The sequence below is a fragment of the Ambystoma mexicanum genome, chromosome 2q, assembly GCF_040938575.1.
Source record: "Ambystoma mexicanum isolate Mex_15411 chromosome 2q, UKY_AmexF1_1, whole genome shotgun sequence".
Taxonomy (NCBI): domain Eukaryota; kingdom Metazoa; phylum Chordata; class Amphibia; order Caudata; family Ambystomatidae; genus Ambystoma; species Ambystoma mexicanum.
The window spans coordinates 531,076,787-531,098,048 of record NC_090924.1 but is presented as its reverse complement, the minus strand read 5'-3'; the positions used below and the strand labels follow the sequence as shown (position 1 = coordinate 531,098,048).

General features: G+C 46.8%; 1 protein-coding gene across 4 annotated transcripts in view; it reads right to left on the bottom strand.

The window, feature by feature from the left end:
* The window catches only part of REXO5 (RNA exonuclease 5), a 1,375,618-nt gene that overhangs the window by 673,871 nt on the left and 680,485 nt on the right, over positions 1-21,262 (bottom strand). For all 4 annotated transcript variants that reach the window (XM_069647648.1, XM_069647652.1, XM_069647650.1 and 1 more), the window contains one exon: positions 11,407-11,561. In XM_069647648.1, the coding sequence (XP_069503749.1) occupies positions 11,407-11,561 (155 nt within the window). The remainder of the gene's footprint in view (positions 1-11,406; positions 11,562-21,262) is intronic.

The following is a 21,262-nucleotide window of genomic DNA, read 5'->3' as shown; positions in this document are numbered from 1 at the left end:
AATGGACTTTAATAGAGTTAAACACCAAGCCTGAGTCTAGTAGGTGAGTCAGGTACAGAACAATTTGTGTGGGAGAGTAGTCAACTGGGTTGATGCTCCTTCCCCTACACCAGATGACAAATCTTTTCCATTTGCTAGAATAACAGTGACAAGTGTTAGGCTTTCTAGCCTCCCTGAGAATATCCATGCATCTCTGCGGGAGTTGTAAATGTCCAAATTCTATGGTCTCAGGAGCCAGGTTCCTAAATTCATGGTCTGCGGGCATGGATGTAGTGTCCTGCCCTTGTCCTGTGACAGCATGTTGTACAGGCAGGGAAGTTTCACTGGAGGAGATAGGGACATCTCCATCAAGTGAGCGAACCAAAGTTGTCTGGCCCACATAGGGGCCACCAGTATCATGGTAACTTGTTCCTGGTGCATCTTGTGCACTATCTTGTTGAGAAGGGGAGTCGGGGGGAAAAGCGTAAACAAATTTCCTTGACCATGGTATCGATAGACCGTTCCCCTTGGGTTGATTCTGGGGGTACCTGGAGGCGTAATCTTGGCATTGTGAGTTCTCCAGAGTTGCAAACAGATCTATTTTTGGGAATCCCCATTGTGTGAAGACGTTGAAGACGATGTCTTCGTGTAACCGCCATTCGTACTCTGAGGGCAGAGAGAAGTCTCTGCTGAGTTCGTCTGCTAGCAGATTGAGTTTCCCGGTACATGTTGTGACAGTAGGAACATGTGTTTGACAGCCCACTTCCAGATGTTCTGGTACAGCTTGGACAGTCCTGGAGAGTGAGTGCCCCCCTGCTTGTTGAGGTAGTACATGGCTGTGGTGCTGTCCGTGAGGACCATCACTGTCTTCCCTTGCAGGTGTGCCTGGGAGGCTTTCAGTGCCTTGAACACAGCTAGTAGCTCCAGTAAGTTTATGTGCTTGGATGCTACGCTCAGAGGCCAGACTCTGTGAACAGTCTGATGGGATAGGTGAGCCCCCCCATCCTGTGAGGGATGCGTCTGTGGTTAGAGTGGCTTCCACTGCGAGGGTGGCAAATGGTTTCCCTATGACCAGGTTTTCCTTCGACCAGGCCCTATGACCAGAGAACCAAGGCCTGCGAGACCACCACTAGATCGTCCCATTGTCCGCTGGCCTGACACCACTGGCTGTTGAGCCACTCTTGCATTGGGCACATGCGCAGGTGGGCCGCTGCCACTGCCAGTACCTTCGTGAATACTCTCGGCGCTGATGCTATGCCAAAGGGTAGCACTCTGAACTGGTAGTGTTTGCCCTCTATCATGAACCTGAGGTATTTCCTGTGTGCTGGCAACATTAAAATATGAAAGTATGCATCTTTCATGTCCAGTGTTGTCATGTATTCTCCCTGAGAAAGCAGGGGGATTACCTCCTGTAGAGTCACCATACGAAACATTTGAGGTTTGACAAATTTGTTCGTTGGGCGCAAATCTAGTACAGGGCGCATGGTTAAGTTCTTTTTGGGTACAAGGAAGTACACTGAATAAATACCTTCCGTTACCTGGGATAGAGGCACGACCTGTATAGCTCCTTTTTCTAGTAGTTGGGCCACTTCTTGAAGAAGGATGGCGAGGTGTTCTGGCGACATGCGTCATCCCCTTGGGGGTCTGTACGTAGGGGAACTGTTGAATTCTATAAAGTAGCCGTGGGTATGGTTGATAGTACCCAGCGGTCTGATGTTATACCCTCCCATGCTGGAAGAAAGGGTGTTAACCGGCCCCCGACCGCCGAAGCATGGGAGGGTACCCGAATCTTTGAGTCATTTGGTGTTGGTGGCTTGGGAACCTCTAGGGGTGGGACCCCGACCTCTTCCCTTGCCACGACGTTGTCCTCTTTGGTTATATTGTCCACTGGTGCCTTGGTTAGAGGACCAGTTACCTGCAGAGTATTGCTGCTGCTGTTGTTGCTGCTGGCGTTGGCCTCGAAAAAAACATTTGTTGCCATAACCACGTTTGTTGGGAGGCCTTGAAATTTGGTTTAGTGTCTTGATTGTGTCAAATGCCTTCTTTGCGGTCTCTAGTGCCTCATCCACCGCCTTACCAAAGAGGTTTGCATCTTCTATAGGTTTGTTAATAAGAGATGCTTGTGTTTCAGGTTTAAAGCCTGAATTACGTAGCCATACATGGCGTTTTGAGTAGGATTCCTTGGACTAGGGAACACCCAGCCGTCTCTGCAGCATCCAAAGTATTTTTAATGATGCTTTGGTTGACTAAGGTCCCTTCAGTCACCGTGGCTAGAAGGCGAGTACGTAGAGGTTCCGGTTCCTCCTCAATGTCCTTACGTAGCTTGCTCCATTGTGCATCTGCGTAACTTGCCAGCAAAGAGTTGTTGTTGGCAATTCTTGCTGAAAAGGCAGCTGAGGCTGTAATCCTCTTTCCTAGGGCATACCATTTTTTACCCTCTTTATCTGTGGGACCCTTGCTCTCTTCCTGGTATTTGTCACCACTAAGGAGTCTGGTACAGAGTGGCCCCTGATGTATAACGGGTCCGATGGAGAAGGACTAAATAATTTTTCTATCCTCGGGTTGACCCCTCTGATCAATGCGGGCGTGGATAGTGAAGGAATAATTCGTCCCTTTACTGAGGCGAGGAGGGGAATGGTTTGGCTGACAGGGAGTTTCTCCTTAATGATCTTTTCTACAAAGTCGATGTCAGGAGAATGCGCTGCTGCCTTGCGTAGGAGTGCATTAAATGTTGGTTGATCGTCTATAGGTGATGTATTCCTAATAGGTGAGTCTTTGGGTGGGGACAGGTTTATGGCTTCAGGGTCTGAAAACGCTGCCAGGGCTGTGAAGCCCCCATCACCCATATCCAGGTTGTCTTGAAAACCTTCCTCCTCTAGGTTTTGTTCCCCTTCATTTCCTAAAAATTCGTCATCCTCCTGAAAGTGGGGGTCCTCTCCAGTGAGGTCATATAAATCTACATCCTCTTGGGGGGGGGATCAAACAGCCTGGGGTACTTGGCCCTGGGATCCTCCTGAGGACCCTCTCTTGATCTCTTGGGTGTTGGAAGGTTCTGAGTCTCCATAAACCTCTCCATTTTGTCCAAACAGAACTGGAGTCTCTCTAGGGTTTCTTGAGGTACCCCGGAGCGGTCAGGGGGAGAAAAGGGAGGGCTTTCCGTTAGAAAACGCTTCGACCTATCCCATAACGTCAAAGAGGGGTTCCCCTCGCCTTCTGAAAAGCCTTCTGGTAGGCTGGGAGTCCCTCTCGATGGAGCGGGCAGTTCCTGCCTTCGTTCTGGCCTTTTCAGCATCTCCCGGGCCTTATGAGCGGTAACCGACGTTTCTTTCGCCGCCCGTCTCTGTCTATCGGCGGAAATAATCCGCGCCAGGCTCTCGACAACTAAACTGTCTGTCGAGAGTACCTCCGGCGTCGACGTTACAGGCGTCGCTTGCTCTACGCCGACGGGCGCTCTCTGCCGGTGCGTGTCGTTTGGCGGTTTAGTGATAGCGCCCTTATCTGGGGGTAGCCCAGTCGCAAGTCACGTTTGCGGTTGCGAGGGGGGCTTCAGACTCTTACGGTCTGAGGAGGCCGCTGGTACGACCTGCGTCTCCGTTGGCGCTAATGCTCTCTTTGTCTTCGACGAGGAAGAGCCGTGGGTTGTGTGTTTATGGGAGTGTTTTCTGTGTGCGTCCTTGTCGCCGGGGTGTTCATCCCCATGAGCAGGGCGTGAGCCGAGCTTGCCGGGGACAGACAAGGAGCGTGAACACTCCTGAGAGAGGTCTACGACTTCCGAAACGGACATCGGGTTGTCACATTCCTCGTCACTTTCGGCGGCGGCGGATGATGAATCAGACCTAGACATGGCGAAGGCTGCCCACCTCTTGACCTTACGTCAAGAGGTGGGCAGCCTAAGCCTATGTCTAGCATAGGCTGCCCTACATCTGTCCCCGGCCCCGACAAGCTCGACCCTACGTCGGGCTTGTCGGGGCCGGGGATAGACAAGGAGCGTGAACGCTCCTTAGAGAGGTCTACGACTTCCGAAACAGACATCGGGTTGTCACATTCCTTGTCACTTTCGGTGACGGTGGCAGCGGGTGATGAATCAGACATAGACATGGCGTAGGCTGACCATCTCTTGATCCTACGGTCTTTTAAAGTCTTCGGCTTAAGGAGCTGACAGGCCGCACAGCCGTCTTCTTTGTGGTCGAGGGGCAAGCAACGGTTACACCGTTTATGCTTGTCTTTCCAGGTAAATTTGCCTTTGCAACGCGGGCAAAACCTAAAGGGTGTCCTCTCCATAGCTGAGGAACAGATAGCATGTGACAACAACCCCGAAGGAAAGGGAGGGGAAGGGAAAGGCATTCTCAAAGAGAAACAATAAATGTCCCACGACCCCACTCTCCCTAATGTATCTGGCCGTCTGGGGCAGGCCACGTGTTCGGCAAACGCCCAACAACCTCCTCCGTCGAAGGCACCGCAGTCAGAGATCTTGATCGGCGGTGACCAGCTCTGCAGCTATGACACAGAAGGAGGGATGGAAGTAATAATATAAGTTAAGGCCGACCAAAGGTCGAATAAAGTTTTTTGCAATGTCTCTCAGGGAGCTCCACATATAGGCAACCAATATCTGGGCGGAAAAAAACAATCTGAGGGACCTCGACGTGCGAGGGATTGTGGGTACACTGCACGTCACTATAGGGATAGTGTTACAGACACGCCTTGTCGACGTCCCCTTTTCGACTACGAAAAACAAAATGCAATACTCTGCAGTGACCACTGGATGTCAGACTATGCACAGCATGTGATTCTAAGTAGATTAACAAACATCAGAAACAGCGTTACTTTATGGACTTGAAGCTTATAGTGTTCATTTTCTATCCCCTTAGGACTCTGTTTGTTTAAACTCTGCCTGCATTACCCATAATTCTATAACACGGAACATGCGCTTCATGCGTGCGTGCTTCAGGGAGTCCGCTTCTGAAGTCTGCTGTTATGCTGTTAAGCGGTTCAGCGTGTTCAGACTTCGGAGTTCATATTGGCGGTAGTTTATTATTTTTACCATCCAACTTGGACGCTCTTTGCTTTTAACGTATGCAAGATTCGATATATACCCTAAAATCTGACATGCCTTTGCATATGGTCATTACCCGTGCTTCGGTCCTTTTAAGACCAACGTCACCAAGACCTTCTCTGACCATTGCGCTCAAGAGAAAACTCAGTGGTCATCCAGCCACCGCCCCGGAGAAGAAAGCGGTGTATTGACACGATTGTTATTCCCGATTGTGAACCTGTTGATTCTGTCACCATAGATGCAACCACGAGTAATCTCCCTCGTATGGATGCTTCTCACCCAATTGCTGACGTGTCAATATCTGATTCTCAAATGGCTTCTATTAATGAAAGATCAGGTCACAGTTTGTCTCTGTTGGCTGAAACTGATAGAGTACCCTTACAGCCCACTGTGATCACCCTGGAACATAGCGTTGCTTCTCATTGTCCCAGCATTGGCACGGGCGTTCGAAGCGCGCTACCGCAGGGTGGCAGAATAACTTGTAGTTTAACTATTGTTCCTTCTTCTACAGCTGACACAGGCTCAACCTTACATATTGCAAATATCCTTTTTCCGTCACCAATAGCCAAAGATGTTAAAAGGTGTGGATCACAGTTTATACCAATCACCCAGTTTATTTTAACATCCAGCCCATACTTCTGATGATTTACTGGCATCCTTTATTCAGCCAACACCGCACAGACCGCCATTTCCAGCCGGCTCTCAGGCTGTGGAGTTGGCTCCTTCGATAAAAATGGATAATTCTCTAATAGAAATTACGATAAATGCCATCAACAGCTCAAATAGCTCTATGTTGAAATTGTCTGAAACCTTAGAGGCGAACAGTGTACATCAATCTAAGCAACTAGATATATTAGTGGCCGGAATGAACAAATGGGGAATACAACATATCAGTGAGCCTTTAGACATATTGCCTGCTCATGCAGTGTTGATTCCAGCTGTTACTTGGTAAATCGATCGCCCATAGTTAATTACAGTGAACTTTCGGCTCAAATTTCAAACAATAGTCTGCTTCTCACCTTTACAGACATCATTCGCCCAATCGAAAGAACTGAGGGAAATTCACCTTTACACTCAATTTCAATTCCTGTTTGTCACACTGACAATTCTCTATCACAGAACGAATCTGTCAAGGCTGCTGTTTATGATATAGTTGATGCATGTACCAAAGTAGACAAATTAAAAGCAAAGTCTATGCCTAAAAAAAAACTAAGTCGGTCACTCTACTAAAACCACTTCCAATGTCAGGCAATTTGTGAGGCGAATACAATTGCCCAAAGTTCCCTTGCCACAAAGAAGGACAAGCCATCCGTTTAAAATACAAAAATATTGCAAACCAAAGAAGAACTGATGCGACTGAGAGTGACATACTCGTCAAGGAGTATGAACCTCTCAATGAATTGCTCAAAGTGACTAATGAATTGCCTGAAGCTCCCAAACTAGTAGAGCCTTTGGTAACTCTTCCTGCACCCAGGGCCGTACAGAATCACACCCCTAGTACAACACCCAAGCAGAAAACAGATGACTCTTCCTCTACTAAAAGCATCACTCCGATTATGGCTCCTTTGTCCTCCTTAACTACAGGGTTGCTTCTGTTGAAGCTTCACAAACTGACTCTATATTACTTGATGTACGCACTGAGATTCAAAGATCTATAAAGGAGTATCTCAAGCTTACATCCTCAACCTTGGTTGAACCCCACATGCTCCATCCACCTGTTATACCTCCTGCTCTATCACATAGATCTATTCCTACTCACCCACCCTTCCCAAGTGAAAAGAGTTCACTGGTTGCCAGAACTGGTACTAAACAGAATTCAACCATGATACAGCATACTAATAATTTGCAGAATGCCAATAAATTTAAACATGCCCTATCCTTCAATAAGTATCACCGATTCATATTGAAATGTCGCCCAGCCACCTTCCCCTTATACGAAGTATCAAGAACAAGTGTGCTAGCAATTCTGAGTGATGTCGATAGTTTACAAGATATTACATCTCCTGACATCATCCAGGATGAGTTTCTAGATGAGGAAGATTGGTCTGTGGTCAGAATGTGGGTTTCCTCGAGTGTCATATGAAATCTACTGTGGCAAGTCAGGATGAAACTCTTTGCGATGGGTTTCCTCTTGGCGGTAGATCCCACATCCCAAATTGATTCAAATGGATTGGATATTGACAATGTCAACTGTTCTGCCTCTTCAGTAAGAAAGCCGAAAATATACCAATCAGAAAATCATGATATGTCACATCATCTAAGACATACTAACATGCAAATGGTTAAGACTGAGGCCCACAGATGGTCCACGAACCAATAACCACCACTGGAATGTAAACCTAATGTATATTCCCTAGCAAGTTAAAATACTCGTGGATTTTCCCACTTGATGACAGACAATGTTGCCTCCATCTTACCTTACATACCATAGTGGCCTTTACAGGAAACTTGGCTGCTCGAGCAGCCATTATGGAGTGGTTTTGCTTTGTTTTGGAACCCTGCTAGAGCGGGTCCAGTCGGCCGTCCTTCATCAGGTCTTTTGGTAGCCGTGAAGTGTGGTGAAGGGTTCTTACTAACTTTGTGAGCTGCTCCAAGCCACCATTTACAACTAGTTAAGATACAACATGAGGTGGGTGCTATTGCGCTCATCAATGCTTATTGTAACCCAGTGGCATTAGCTGATGAAAAATGTTTCACTCATTTCGAAGCACTTCTTAAAATGATCATACAGGCCCCAGAAATCACCAATACATTTCTAGCTGGCGATTTCAACTTGCAATGTTTACCAGGCTTGTCTTAAGTGGAAGAGTTTGATGGAAAATCGTAATTTGATCATGCTCAATGGTGCTGTAGAGGGTGACACCGCACCCAAAAACAGATGGCAGAGAGGGCAAACTAGATCAACCATTGATTGTGCATTCACTGACATGCATACATTCTCTCAAATCTCCAGATTTTAAACATTTGAGCAAGCGCACCGTGATCACGAGTTGTTGTTAGTTAGTTGGAATCCTAATTCCCTTGCTCCACTAACCAAATGCACCAAATTTGATTTATGTCTAACAGTTAATAATTCGCAAAATAGATTTCGTTGGACTGATCATTCCTTAGGTTCATTTAAAGTTCATATTGTGGACACCTTTTTTGCACCGGGCTGGATTTATGAACCCTACACAACAGCTTTGCAGTTATATAAAATACACTCTGGTACACGCGCCCATGAATACTTTGCTCCTAAACATAATCACAATCTCGAAATTCAAAAGCATAGAGCTAGATTCAATAAAAATAAGTGAAAAGCTTCGCATTTACCTTTTCCTTTAAGGACTACTGTAATTAGATCACTAAAATGCAAATACAGAAATTGTGTCAAGTCTCAGAGCAATTCTCTATCAACATGATGGAGACCATGCTACAAGCTATAGTATCCAAAAATTTATCAAATATATGGTCTCTTTTAAACATTGCAAATCATGAGAGACAAATGCTCAGATTAATGGAGTATTGGAGAGCACTTGAATTGCTTATTATACTTCCCTTTACACTATACCGGAACAATCTCACCAAGTCAATTCTGTACCAACAGTGAACTTCCATCAAATGGAAATCCTTGAGGAAGATATCATATATTTTATTCAAAAATCGAGTACCTCCAGGGCCCCCGGCCCGGATGGGCTCAACAATTATATGTTCAAACAGAATCCCCAGATGTGGGCAAACATTTTATTCCATATTTTGGTCCTGATCCTTCAAACAAACACGATCCCCGTGACCTGGTGTCGTTCTATTCTTGTTCCCATTTTTAAGAAGGGCGATCGGTCTAATCCCTCTAACTATAGGCCGATCACCCTTCTAGACGCCCCAGGGAAACTCTTCAATCGATTTAAACAGGGTTTATCTCAGGTCTAGGAACCTCAATTAATCTTTTGACGATCACTGCCATTAAACAGCCTCTTTATCTTGTTTTTATCGATTTACGAGCTGCCTTTGATTCGGTATCTCGCGAAATCTTACTTCAGAAGCTCAACCAAGAGGGATGTCCATCATATATTGTAGCCTTAATAAGTGCATTACATACTAATATGAGTATACAAGTGAGGCTGAACATAAAAGGCAACCTATCACAATCCATTAAAACCTATAGAGGATTGAAGCAAGGCTGTGTTCTTGCCTCTGCTGTATTTAATTTCTTTTTGGTGGCTATTGTACATGCATTTGATAAAGTGTTGGGAGACCCGCCTAAACTAGCATTTAAAGCTACACCAGTCTTACTTTATGGTGATGATCTGATTTTACTTTCTAAAACTCCTGGAGGCCTTCAAACTCTTTTGGATGGTCTCTCGACTTATGCCCAAGATAATTTACTATCAATTTAGGGAAAACCAAAGTTATGATAATTGATCCTAATGGTCTAAATGAAATGACAAATTGGGTCATATGATATCTTAGACATCCATCATTCAAACAAAGTTTGGAAAGTTTTCTATGTGCCCTGCGCTAACTTATTTCTGCCAAAAGGTTACCCCTATCCTACTCTATGGATCAGAAACTCAAGAATGAATCTCTGAATCACAATGGAATAAATTGAAGAGTGTTTTCTGGAAGCGTTGTCTTGGCCTACCCAATTGTATTCCAATTCCCTGGATCAGGCACGAATTGGGTCTAATATCGCAATACACGCGTCATCTTTGGCAAATTGTTAGTTTATTTCGGAAGTGTATTATAACAACTGACACGACCATTCTTATAGGCACTTTGTCTAATTATATATTTCAAGCAATGATCCATACATCCGTAAATGGCACCAAGTAGCACTGGATGCCTTAGCTGATGCTGATGGCTCTCTTAAAATGCTTCTTGAAAATCCTTTTAGAGCTAAAACAAAGACGTTACGCCTGATTGGATTAGAAATAGAGAACGATGTTTACAGTTTCAGGATTTTAAAGGTTATTTTCAATCCTATAAAAAGTACAATAAAACTGAGTCATATTTAATTAAGTCACCATCAGAGACTCTCAGAACAGAATTCTCACGTCTGAGGTTCAATTTGTGGCCAAGTGGGAGATATTGGCCAAGCGTAAAATTATTCTATCACAAAAAAACTTTTGTAGGTATTGTCAAAAGAAAACATAACCTGAAACTCTATACCATCTTCTCACCGAATGTGAACTTCTTAGAGATAAACAAACCCAATATTTGAAGCCTAGCCTGTCAAACTACAGAGAAATTGCCTCTGATATGCTGTGGCAGTAAATTTTTCATGGCACAAATGCATCCTTAAGAATTAATTCAATTATACTTCTGAATGAGTTAACATTACATGATAATGCATTAACTGATGATGTATAATTTTTTATGAATCTTCTTTTTTTTCTGTTGATAAGTTGACCAAGAATTTGTGCAGTCTCATCAATTTTATAGTGATTAATGTTTAAGCGATGAGTTGGTTAATTGAGTAACTTACATCTGTTGTTGTTACTTTATCATTTTTAATGCAATTCAATTTTGTTTACTGTTTTTGAAACGATGTTGTAAGATCACGCTTTTCTTTTTTTTAACCTTGTAACATTGGCAAAAGAAAACTTATTTTTAAAGTTGATTAATTTCAGCTAAATAAAAAAATAAATTAAAAAAGATTACTCGGATCGACGAATTCTATATTTTCAGCCATTCGAAAGGAAACCCTACCAACAGGTGTGGCCCGTTGTTGGAAAGATTCCCAATCTGCTGCTGGGTCACTCTTGCTTTCAGAACCCACTCACATGGGAAGGCCACAGTGCGGCTGAAGCCAGCTTAAGACTCTGTCCTGGTCAGCAAATGAAGAAAAAAAAAACACATCGCAGGGCTACCCTGTGCGTAGGGAACAGAAGATCACTGCGGGTGTAGTGTTGTATAATCGTCTGGTTATGGGTTTTTGGCTTCCCTAGGTGCACAGGGACATTTTTTCGAGAATCCAGATCCAGTAAAATATGAACCTATTCCTGCACTGAGTTAGTGTGATTCAATAGAGATCGAAATCCAGAAACCAAAAGGTAATCGGGGACCCTGTGAGAACATCTCATTCGGACAATGATGAACAGCAACCTCTACAGCAGAGAACTACATTTTTTCCAAAATACTGATGACTCTTTTCAAAGCAAGCTAACTAAAAAGGAATGGATTGGCATTCTTAAGAGAATGATTTCTAACCAATGGGATTTACTCAATGCAGCATAACCTTCCATGGTGTTTTAGCTCCTCTGGCAAGAATTGATGAATGACAACCATGTGCCTTTGAGCTCTGGAAGTGACTGAAGCTCTGGAATACTGACGAACGCGCATGCAGATACATTAGCGGCACAAAGCGTGTGAAGTGGCACAGGCGGTAGGATTACCTGGGATGATCAAGACGAGTTTTGCTTGAGTGGCTTTCGGGTTCGTTGGCGTGCCCGCGCTTCTCAGGTGCGCGCACCACCACCTTTGTCACTTTCAAGGTCGCACCATTCTTTGGCGGAAGCTTGGAACATCGTTGCAGGTTCAGTTCAGCCACCTGGAATAAACAGGTTTTAAAACCTATATGAACGACTTATATATCAGACGAACAGACATGGCAAGTCTGTTGAAAGAGGTAAGAGTGATATCGGTCTCAGTTCACAATAATACGTTTTCATATAGCACAAGCACAGACTGAAAAACTGCATGGCCCCATCTAAACGGTGCTGCTATTATACAGCACAATGATGTACTTAATATATCAATTTATGTAGGATGAAACGTTCGTTGAGTTAGCCCCGCCAATGTTCGAATTGTTGACATGTAGGTCTCTGGGCAAAGGCTTAACCCATTGAGCTAACATACCGGCAGGGCTTTCATATATTCTTTTATCGTCCTTAAAGTCAGAAAGATTTGTTTTGATTTATAGAGTACCACAAACAAACCATGTCACTCAAAGCGGCCAAACAGAATCCAAGCATCCTAAAATTTTACTAAGGGCGTTTCTGGGAAAAGTCCACCCTTGACAATGCTGAATTAATAATATGCAACATGGAAAAATGCAATCATCAAAAAATAGGTTTCATGTTGTGCACTTAGATTACATGAAATTACGAATTTTGCTTCAATTTTTGTAACAAGTTAGTCTAGTGTGCGCAGGTTTTTGCAAAATAGTTTTGTTTTTAATATGCGGGTTGTAGTTTGCGGGCCAATTTGTGGGAACTTTTGCAGGGGCAGTCTAAAGCTAAAGGTCTGGACGTACAGAGGGGAAATGTGTATCAACAGCTTCAAGTAGGCCTTTATTTAACTCTCGAATGTTTAAAATGCATACCGGCAATGCATATGTCTTGTATTACCCTGCATGAAAAGGCGCAAGATGGTCTTCTTAAATTATGGGTATACTGATTTCATAGAAAACGCTGCCATCTGCTGGACATTTCTGCATTTTCGCTTTCTTTCTTATTGGTTTTCAGGGTCAAGACGATATAAATCATTCAACCCTCGTTTTTTGGCGCGGTGCCAATTTGAAGAAAATGCACGGTCTTTCTTAACACTAAAACAAACCGTCACCCTCCACCAGTAATGCTGCAGCCTTCGCAAAAGCACAAACAAAATGGAGAACACGGGCAGACGAACAGACAAGACGAGCAGATTAAATCAGGGTGAACAATAACCGCAAGTGAGCCATGAGTGGACTAAGAATTTGACTTGTTAGAATGCCCCCAAATGCACTAATAGATAACGAGTATATCCTTCCAGCCGAACAAAGTTTTGAGTATTTTGAGAAAAGGCCATGCTTGCAACCCAGTGTTCTCAATATAACGTTTTATGCGTTATGTTATGTTACTTTGCATTTATATAGCGCCTTATGTACCATTGGTATGATCTCAAGTCGCTGGTAGGTTGAACGCCCTCGAGAACTGTAATTCAAGTCAGTAGAGAGAGCGTCATAAGGTGCGTGTGAGCACCGGTTATGTGTGCAGCAGTGTGGCACTTGTATGATCGCTGCTTCTTAGTGGTAGGTGTGGTGGTTGGGAGATCAGGAGTATGTGTTCGTTCTGGCGAGGTGATACCAGACTGATTCTGGCTGCGTTAGGCCTGAGGAGAATGCCTAGGCTGGCGGGTGTGCAGCCAGCTGCGTTTAGTTAGGATGATGGGGAGTATGTGGCAGGTGTTGGTATGAGAACAGCTATACAGAATGTGTCATAGTATCGCTGTGTTCTAGTTGAGTGGTGGTGTAAAGAAGAGAGCAAGCGTGGTGATGTGATATAGTGGGTTTCAGCAGGTGCTTCAGATCAAGCGCACATCTGAACCATTTATTCAATCTGTTTTATTCACTCAGTCTGTTCACACATTTCGCCTGGTTCTTTATTTGGTTAATTAGTCATTCCATTCATTCTATCATTCGATTGTTCATCTACATAAGCTGTTCGCCCATCTCCATCTGTTCCATCCATTCCATCCGTTCCATCCAGACCATCCGTTCCATCTACTCTATCTGTTCCATCGTCTTCATCCTTATCATCGACTCCAATCATTCCATCCACTCCATCGGTTCCACCCACTCCATCCGTTTAATCCACTCCATCCGTTCCAAAAACACCATTAGTTCCATCCACTCTAACCGTCCCATGCATTCCATCCGTCACATGCACTTCATCCGTCACATGCACCCCATAGGTTCTATGTACTCGTCATTTCCATGCACTTTATCCGTTTCATGCACTCCATCCGTTCCATGATTTCCCTCCATTTTATGCACTCCATCAGTTCTATCCGTAACATCTACTCCATCCGTTCTATCCACTCCATCTGTTCTATCCATTCCATTCCATTTGTTCCTATCATGTGAGTTCCAAAGTTTCAGAATGTCTTTTTGCAAAGGCCAGGGTACTTGTACGCCGAGCACCAAGTGGGAAAGACAATCTCCCATGAAGCCAGTACTTAGGTGAGAGTCGCCGTTTTCAGTTAGAGTAGGAGGGATATAAATGTCACCACTGAGATTCTATTGGATTTTACTTCTTTAGTTTTGCATTCATAGCCGCGCACAAAGCCCATGGGCATCCAGGCGCTAGTTACAGAAAGTACAGTTGGTCGATGCAATACAGCAAGATTAGTTGAGTCCATGATGGCCCCACTTATCTACAGTAGCTCAGAAGGATGGTGGGGCAACAAAAGCGTGGGCGAATCTGACATTTCTGTCTACAAGGACTCCAAATCATAGGGCTTTTAGTGCACCCCCTCTCCCAATGTAAACAATCGGGGCCTTGCATAGTACACAAACCATAGTAAGGTACGCACACAAATATATAACATTTATATATATTTGTGTGTATACCCTACGATTTGCCTACTTTTAGGCCACGCCCCTCCCACAAGCCACGCCCCCAAATGAGGCCCCCCCCTCGATTTCTTACCCCACTTAAAGCCCTGGTGGTAACTCCTTAGCCTCTGGAAGCCAAATCCTCCTCTCGACACATTCCTATGAAGTACCTGCCAAACAAGCTTTGCCCTGTAGGCCAACTTTACCTCCCAAACACATACAGTGATTTCGAGGGGGTTCGGGTGGGGGGGGGGGGGGACACCCTCTTAAGTAACGCAATTTTACTCCATAGGTAGGGTTTCAAATAGGACCACCTCCTAATAGATACCTTTACCACCTTAGGTATTAAACTGCCATTGGTCTGCCAACATCCCTCATCATAGCTGTTCCCAAGCATTTCCCTCCACCTTCCGACCATTGCAATCCACCAATTAGAAAACAGCCATTGAAAAGCTTTTAGACAGAGGTAGCACCTTGCTTATCCCCAGTTCACCCTATGGCCAGACACCCAACTGCATAAAAGCGTCAGGCTGCGATCAATGTCCTCTAAAAAGGCCACTATTAGACCATTTGCAGAGGATAGTGCTTTGGTCTCATTATTTCCTTAATTTACACACTTCATTTCCAGGGTCTGACGAGTGGAGGCAGCAGGAACTCTAGTGCTAAATTGAAAAGCAAGGTTGAGCGCAGGCAACCCTATCTCATTTCAAAGCTTCTGACGGTATGCCATTAGTAGCAACGCATATTTGTATTCCAGCATGGTGCCCGAACAGGGACAAGCAGAGGTCCCCAAATCCACCCCTTGGAAGTGTAATTTCCAGGTAATGCCATCTAACCGGATCAAGCCCCTTTTCTCCATGTATACATTTTAGCAACTTCTTCCCTGCCCCCACATGCGTGGAGAATGTGAAAGGACAAGTTACTCTCTTACCTGGTAACGTTCTTGCGATGGGATGGTCAGACGACGTATTCCATATCTATGACAGTAACCACCACAGCTGTGCTGCTTTGGAAAATCTTCGGTGTATGTGTCCTGAGTCGATGACGTTGATACGCCGCCCTCAAGGACCTCCTCCGACGGCCAACGTCACTGGATGTTATAAGTAGGAAGCACGACGCCCGTAGCCTCAGCTGTAGTTTTTTCCCAGAACGTGTGCCACCAGTCTTCTGCCAGTCTGACACACAAAGCCTCGCGGAAACGTAAGCGGCAATCGCATAAGAAATTCTGTAGCGGGGAAGATAGGGAGGGAGCGATATGTAATACGTCGTCGGACCATCCCATCGAAAGAACGTTACCAAGTAAGAGAGTAACTTATTCTTCGAGGGGATTGGGTCCTCCGACATATTCCATATGTATGACAGACTCCCAAAGCAGTACCAATGCAAGGAGGAGGGAAAAGAATTTAGAAAACAGAAATTTTGCATGCCCAATCAAATTGTGGAGTAAAGGACCGCTTTGTCAAAGGCCAGATCCTGCCCCCGGATGGAATCGAGGGAATAGTGACGTACAAAAGTATGTACCGAAGCTCAGGTGGCTGCATCACAGATGTTGCGAATAGGAACATCCCTCTGCAGGGCAGTAGAGGCAGCAATACCCCTGGTAGAATGGGCCCGTAAGCCGACCGGTGGGTCCTTACCCGCCAAGCATTAACACTCAGATAGCCAAAATAATCCAGCGAGACAAAGTATGTTTCGTCACAGCCTGTCCCAAACGCTTTCCAGCGTAACCAATAAAGAGCTGATCGTCCACTCTGACCCGGGAAATGAGTGAAATATAAAAGCTTAACGCTCTCCTAGGATCAATCCTATGGAGCCTCTCATCTTCCTTACCAGGATGCGGAGGAGGATAAAATGCCGGAAGAACAACCTTCTGGCTCAAATGAAATTCCGACACCACCTTCGGAAGAAAAGAAGGATGAACGCTAAGGACAACCCGGTCCTTATGAAACACAGTGAATGGTGGCTTAACTGAAAGTGCCTGTAACTCACTCACTCTACGAGCGGAAGTGACCGCAACTAAAAATACAGTTTTCAGAGTTAACAGTCCCAAAGGACATGAATGCAAAGGCTCAAAAGGAGCACCCATCCGAAACTTGAGAACAAGGTTCAAATCCCAACCGGGCACCTGGAAAGGTGACGGAGGGAACACATTAGCGAGCCCTTTCAGAAACTGAGAAATTAAAGGAATTTTAAAATAGGAACACTCTTCAGACGAGCGCTTAAATATGGCCAGCGCCACCAGGTAACCTTTAATGGTACCCACTTGAAGGCCCCTGTGGGCCAAAGAAAGCAAAAAAGACAGAACCATGGGAATTGCACATTCAAAAGGATCCACATTCTTAACTCTGCACCAGTCGTAGAACTTTCTCCAACGGCAACGGTACAGAGACTTTGTTGCCGGCCGCCTGGACGAGAGCAACACCTCCATCACGTTTTCAGGGAGGTCCCAATCCTTATACCTCAACCTTTCAGAAGCCAAGCGTGAAGGTTGAGGGACCTGACCTCTGGATGGAGAACCTGACCCCCCTCCCGTGAGAGCAGATCGTCTCGGTAGGGAAGACGACGTGGAGGGCATATGGACAAGTCGAGAAGGTCCGGGTACCACGTCCTCCGGGCCCACGCCGGAGAAATGAGGATCATCCGGGAACCGAACCTCCGTAACCTCCGCAGTACTTGCGGGATGACGGGGACTGGAGGAAACGCGTACAGCAGTGGGAAAGACCACTCCACCACGAATGCGTCTCCTAAGGCTCCGTTTGGAGGAAATTCCCGCGAGCAGAACCTCTCGCACTTCCGGTTGACACTGGAGGCGAAGAGATCCACATGAGGGGTCCCCCAAAGGGCGAAGATCTCCAGGAGAATCTCCTGAGTCCACTCGTGAGAGATCACGCTCTGCCTGCTCAGAGCGTCCGCCCTCTCGTTTTCGTCTCCTGCCAGATGAACTGCCGAGATCGAAACTTCCTGCTGCATTGCCCAGAACCAGAGCTGCATTGCCTCCCTGCACAGAGGAGGTGACCCTGCCCCTACTTTTTGTTGAGGTAGTGCATGGCCACCATGTTGTCCGACAGGATCAGGACCAGGACATTCTTTCCTCGCACAGTCGGCAGAAAAGCCTTCAGGGCTAGCCTGACGGCCCTCAGCTCCAAGAGATTGATTTGGAGTCTGGACTCCGACGGAGACCAACAACCGCTGACCGTCAACTCGTTGGCATGAGCTCCCCATCCCGTGAGGGTTGCGTCCAACACGATCATCACCTCTGGCCAGGGCAGCCAAAATGGAGCCCACCTCATCAGATTGCCTTCGTCGGCCCACCACAGAAGGTCCCGGGCGACCAAAGACGGCACCTGAACAGGGTCCGACATCCTGCCGGAGGACTGAGACCACTGGAGCTTGAGTGCCCACTGCAAAGATCTCATCTGCAACCTGGCCTCTGGCACCAGAAGAATGCAGGATGCCATGAGGCCGAGAAGTCTCAAGAACTCAAACGCTCGGAGAGTCTGGGCAAGTTGAAACTTGTGCACCATCTGCTGTTTGTGATGAGCCCTCACCTGGGGAGGAAAACACTGCCCCAGGGCTGTGTCGAGCACTGCTCCGATGTACTGGAGCCTCTGAGTCGGTGTCAAATGGGACTTCTTTAAGTTGAGTGAGAAGCCCAGCTTGTAGAGGGAGTGGCAGGTGACTGACAGATGATCCAGGACTTGCTCGGGAGAGCGCGCCCTGATCAACCAATCGTCCAGGTAGGGGTAGACGTGAATCCCCCCTTTCCTGAGGTGCGCTGCCACCACTACCATGAGCTTGGTGAAGACCCTCGGGGCAGAGGTCAATCCGAACGGCAGGACCCGAAACTGAAAGTGCGAGTCGCCAACCGCAAACCTCAGGTACTTCTTGTGCTTCGGATGGATCGGCACATAAAAATAAGGGTCCTTGAGGTCGAGAGACACCAACCAGTCCTGAAGTAGAAGGGCCTGGAGGACTTGAGAAAGAGTAACCATCTTGAACTTGTCCTTCCTGAGGAGTTTGTTCAAACCGCGCAAGTCCATGATGGGTCTCAATCCCCCATCTTTCTTGGAAATCAAAAAATAAGGGGAATACCATCCCTTGTTCCTCTCCGCTACAGGCACCAGTTCTATGGCGCCTTTCTCCAGCAGGGATTGAATTTCCTGCGCAAGGAGCGGATCCAAACTCTTCAAAGAGATCCCCCGGTGGATTGTCTTGAGGCCTCTGCCGGAAAGGAAGACATTAGCCGTGGGTTATGATCTCCAGAACCCACACATCTGAAGTAATGGCGCGCCACTCTGCAAGATGCTGCGCCAGCCTTACCCCAACCGGCGAACCATGGGACATGGCGTCATGACTGAGCTGAAGCGGCTGTGGCGTTGCCTGAGGGCAAAGAGGCAACAGCCGAGCTGCCTTGGCACCTCGAGTACCTTGTTTTCCACCTCTGGCACTCCTACGGTGGCCCCTTTTACTGGCAGCTCTCTCGCTTTACCAAAGGATGAGTAATAATGAAAGGAACCTCCCCTCCATTGCTGTCCCCTAAGACGAAAAGGCGGAGGTTGTCGAACTGCAGAGCCCAACGACTTCGCTGCAGCTTTGGAGGTCTGCAACCTCTCAAGGCTCTCGTCAGCCTTGCTGCCAAAAAGATGTTCCCCATCAAAGGGCATGTTGAGGAGCCGGGCCTGCACATCAGGAGCAAACCGTGACTTCCGCAACCACGCAAACCTGCGTATCACGGTGCTCGCCGCCATGGACCGGCTGACGCAATCTGCCATGTCCAAACCCGACTGAACGGCCTCACACATAGCATCCTTGCCATCCTGAACCATGGCAAGGAAACCATCCCGTTCATCCCCTTCGGGAATATGTTCAGCCGCCAAGGAAACACATTTCCACAGAGTGTGCGTGAAACGAGACAAGGCACAAATGGAGTTGGCTGCCTGAAGCGCCATACCCCCTGCAGAAAACACTTTCTTCGCCCAGCCGTCAAAACGCTTGTCGTCCCTATCAGGAGGGATGGTAGGGTATGACGCCTGCTTTGCCGGGGCCGTAGCCACCTGCACCACCAAACTCTCCGGAGTACGGTGCTTGGACAAGTAGCAGGGGGTCACTACTGGCTGGGCGGTATTTTCGCAGCAAAGACTTGCTCACTGCCGGGAGACTCTCCGGAGCAGTCCAAGCCGCTGCTACCCTTCTTTGCAGAGCCATATGGAATGGCAGTACCGGGTTGGTTGGTGGACCAATGTCGAGGATATCCGTAAGGTCATCTTGAACAAACTCCCCTGGGGGAGCAGACCATCCTAAGTATTCGGTGACCCGTGACATAAGTCGCCGGTACGAAGAATCGCCATGAGGGCCAGGCTCAGGCCTACAAAACTCCACCTCCGGTGAGGTGTCCAGCTCACTAGCATCATGCAGGGACTGCCTCAGGTCCTCACACTGGCTATGGCCCGAGAGAATCTCGTCAGGCACCGTGTCAGGCACCATGCCATCATCAGAGCCCTCATCCACCTCTGAAATGAATTCCAGATGGCGGTAAGAAGGCACAGAACTGGAACCAAAGCCATGCTTGACCTTGGCCAGAGCCTTCCTAGGTGGTTCCCCGAGCCACGGGGTACCCCCGTCGACACAGCCCCGAAAGGCGTCGAGTGAATCGGCGCTGACAGCATCGACGGCGTAGACAAGCCCCACAGACCTCGACTTCCGGGGCTTGGACACCATGGCTTTGGACGTGAGCGAATGGCAGTCGGCCCAGTCATCCATGTCATGGGCCTCCCCGAGGCACCAGAGGCAGGCGTCTTGCGAGTCCGTGACCGACATCTTGGACCCACATTCCTCTCACTTCTTATAGCCCGGACGCGGTGTGGAAGACGAGGTAGACATCTTCACGAAGAATAACTTCACAAACAAACAGGTTCGAAGAACCGGGATGAACAACAGAAACTCCAAAGAGTTGAGGCGTACCGAGATTCACGAAGCAAACATGTTCGCGGAAAAAACGGAACTGAGGCTACGGGCGTCGTGCGTCCTACTTATAACATTCAGCGACGTCGGCTGTCGGAGGTCCTCGAGGGCGGCGTATCGACGTCATCGACGCAGACGCCGAAGATTTTCCGAAGCAGCACAGCTGTGGTGATTACTGTCATAGATATGGAATTTGTCGGAGGACCCAATCTCCTCGAACAGCGTCCTTATATTCCTTTTTGCCATACCTTCCCTTAATAAAACCTCCATTCAGTGCATTCAACCTTATTCTAAGATTTCAATGTCTGCATGCAGTACGGAATAGGCCATAATTCGTATGTTTTATGCACCCTTTCTTAGGTTTTCGAATGAAACTTATCAAGGCTATGTGCATCGATTCAGGGTATTCCTTCCTGCTTGTGGATTTGTGGAAAAGGTTGCACAACAGAGGGTAGAGGGCGGATAAAAGAATTGTACAGTTAGACCAGAAAACTCCCCATAAACAGCTAACATTGCCTAGCTTCAACGACTTTCTGTTTTGCAAAGATTTAGAGCAGCCTGTCCACGAACAGTTGCGATTTTGCCACCACACAACGCAAAAATCGCAATTTAATATAGACAGCGAGGCGAGGATTATGCGGTTTCTTTTTCTATTTTATTTTATCAGCAGCAATTAGAATAGTGAAACCATTTTTCCAGAATTCCTCTGATCATTGTGGCACTGGTGGAAAACAGCTACGCACTCCACCTTCTCTGGTTGCCAGAGCTCTTTCTCATATGCCTGGCGGATGACCCAACCATCATATCCCATCATCAACAAGTCACCCAGAGACCTCACCCCACAACCGGCTGGACTAGCCTATTTAGTATAGATGAACGATCTGGCCCATTTTGCATCTGCCATCTCTTCACCTAAATACGTTTTCCATCTAGATCTAACCTTACTTAACGAAGATGCTCAATGAGGTAACAAT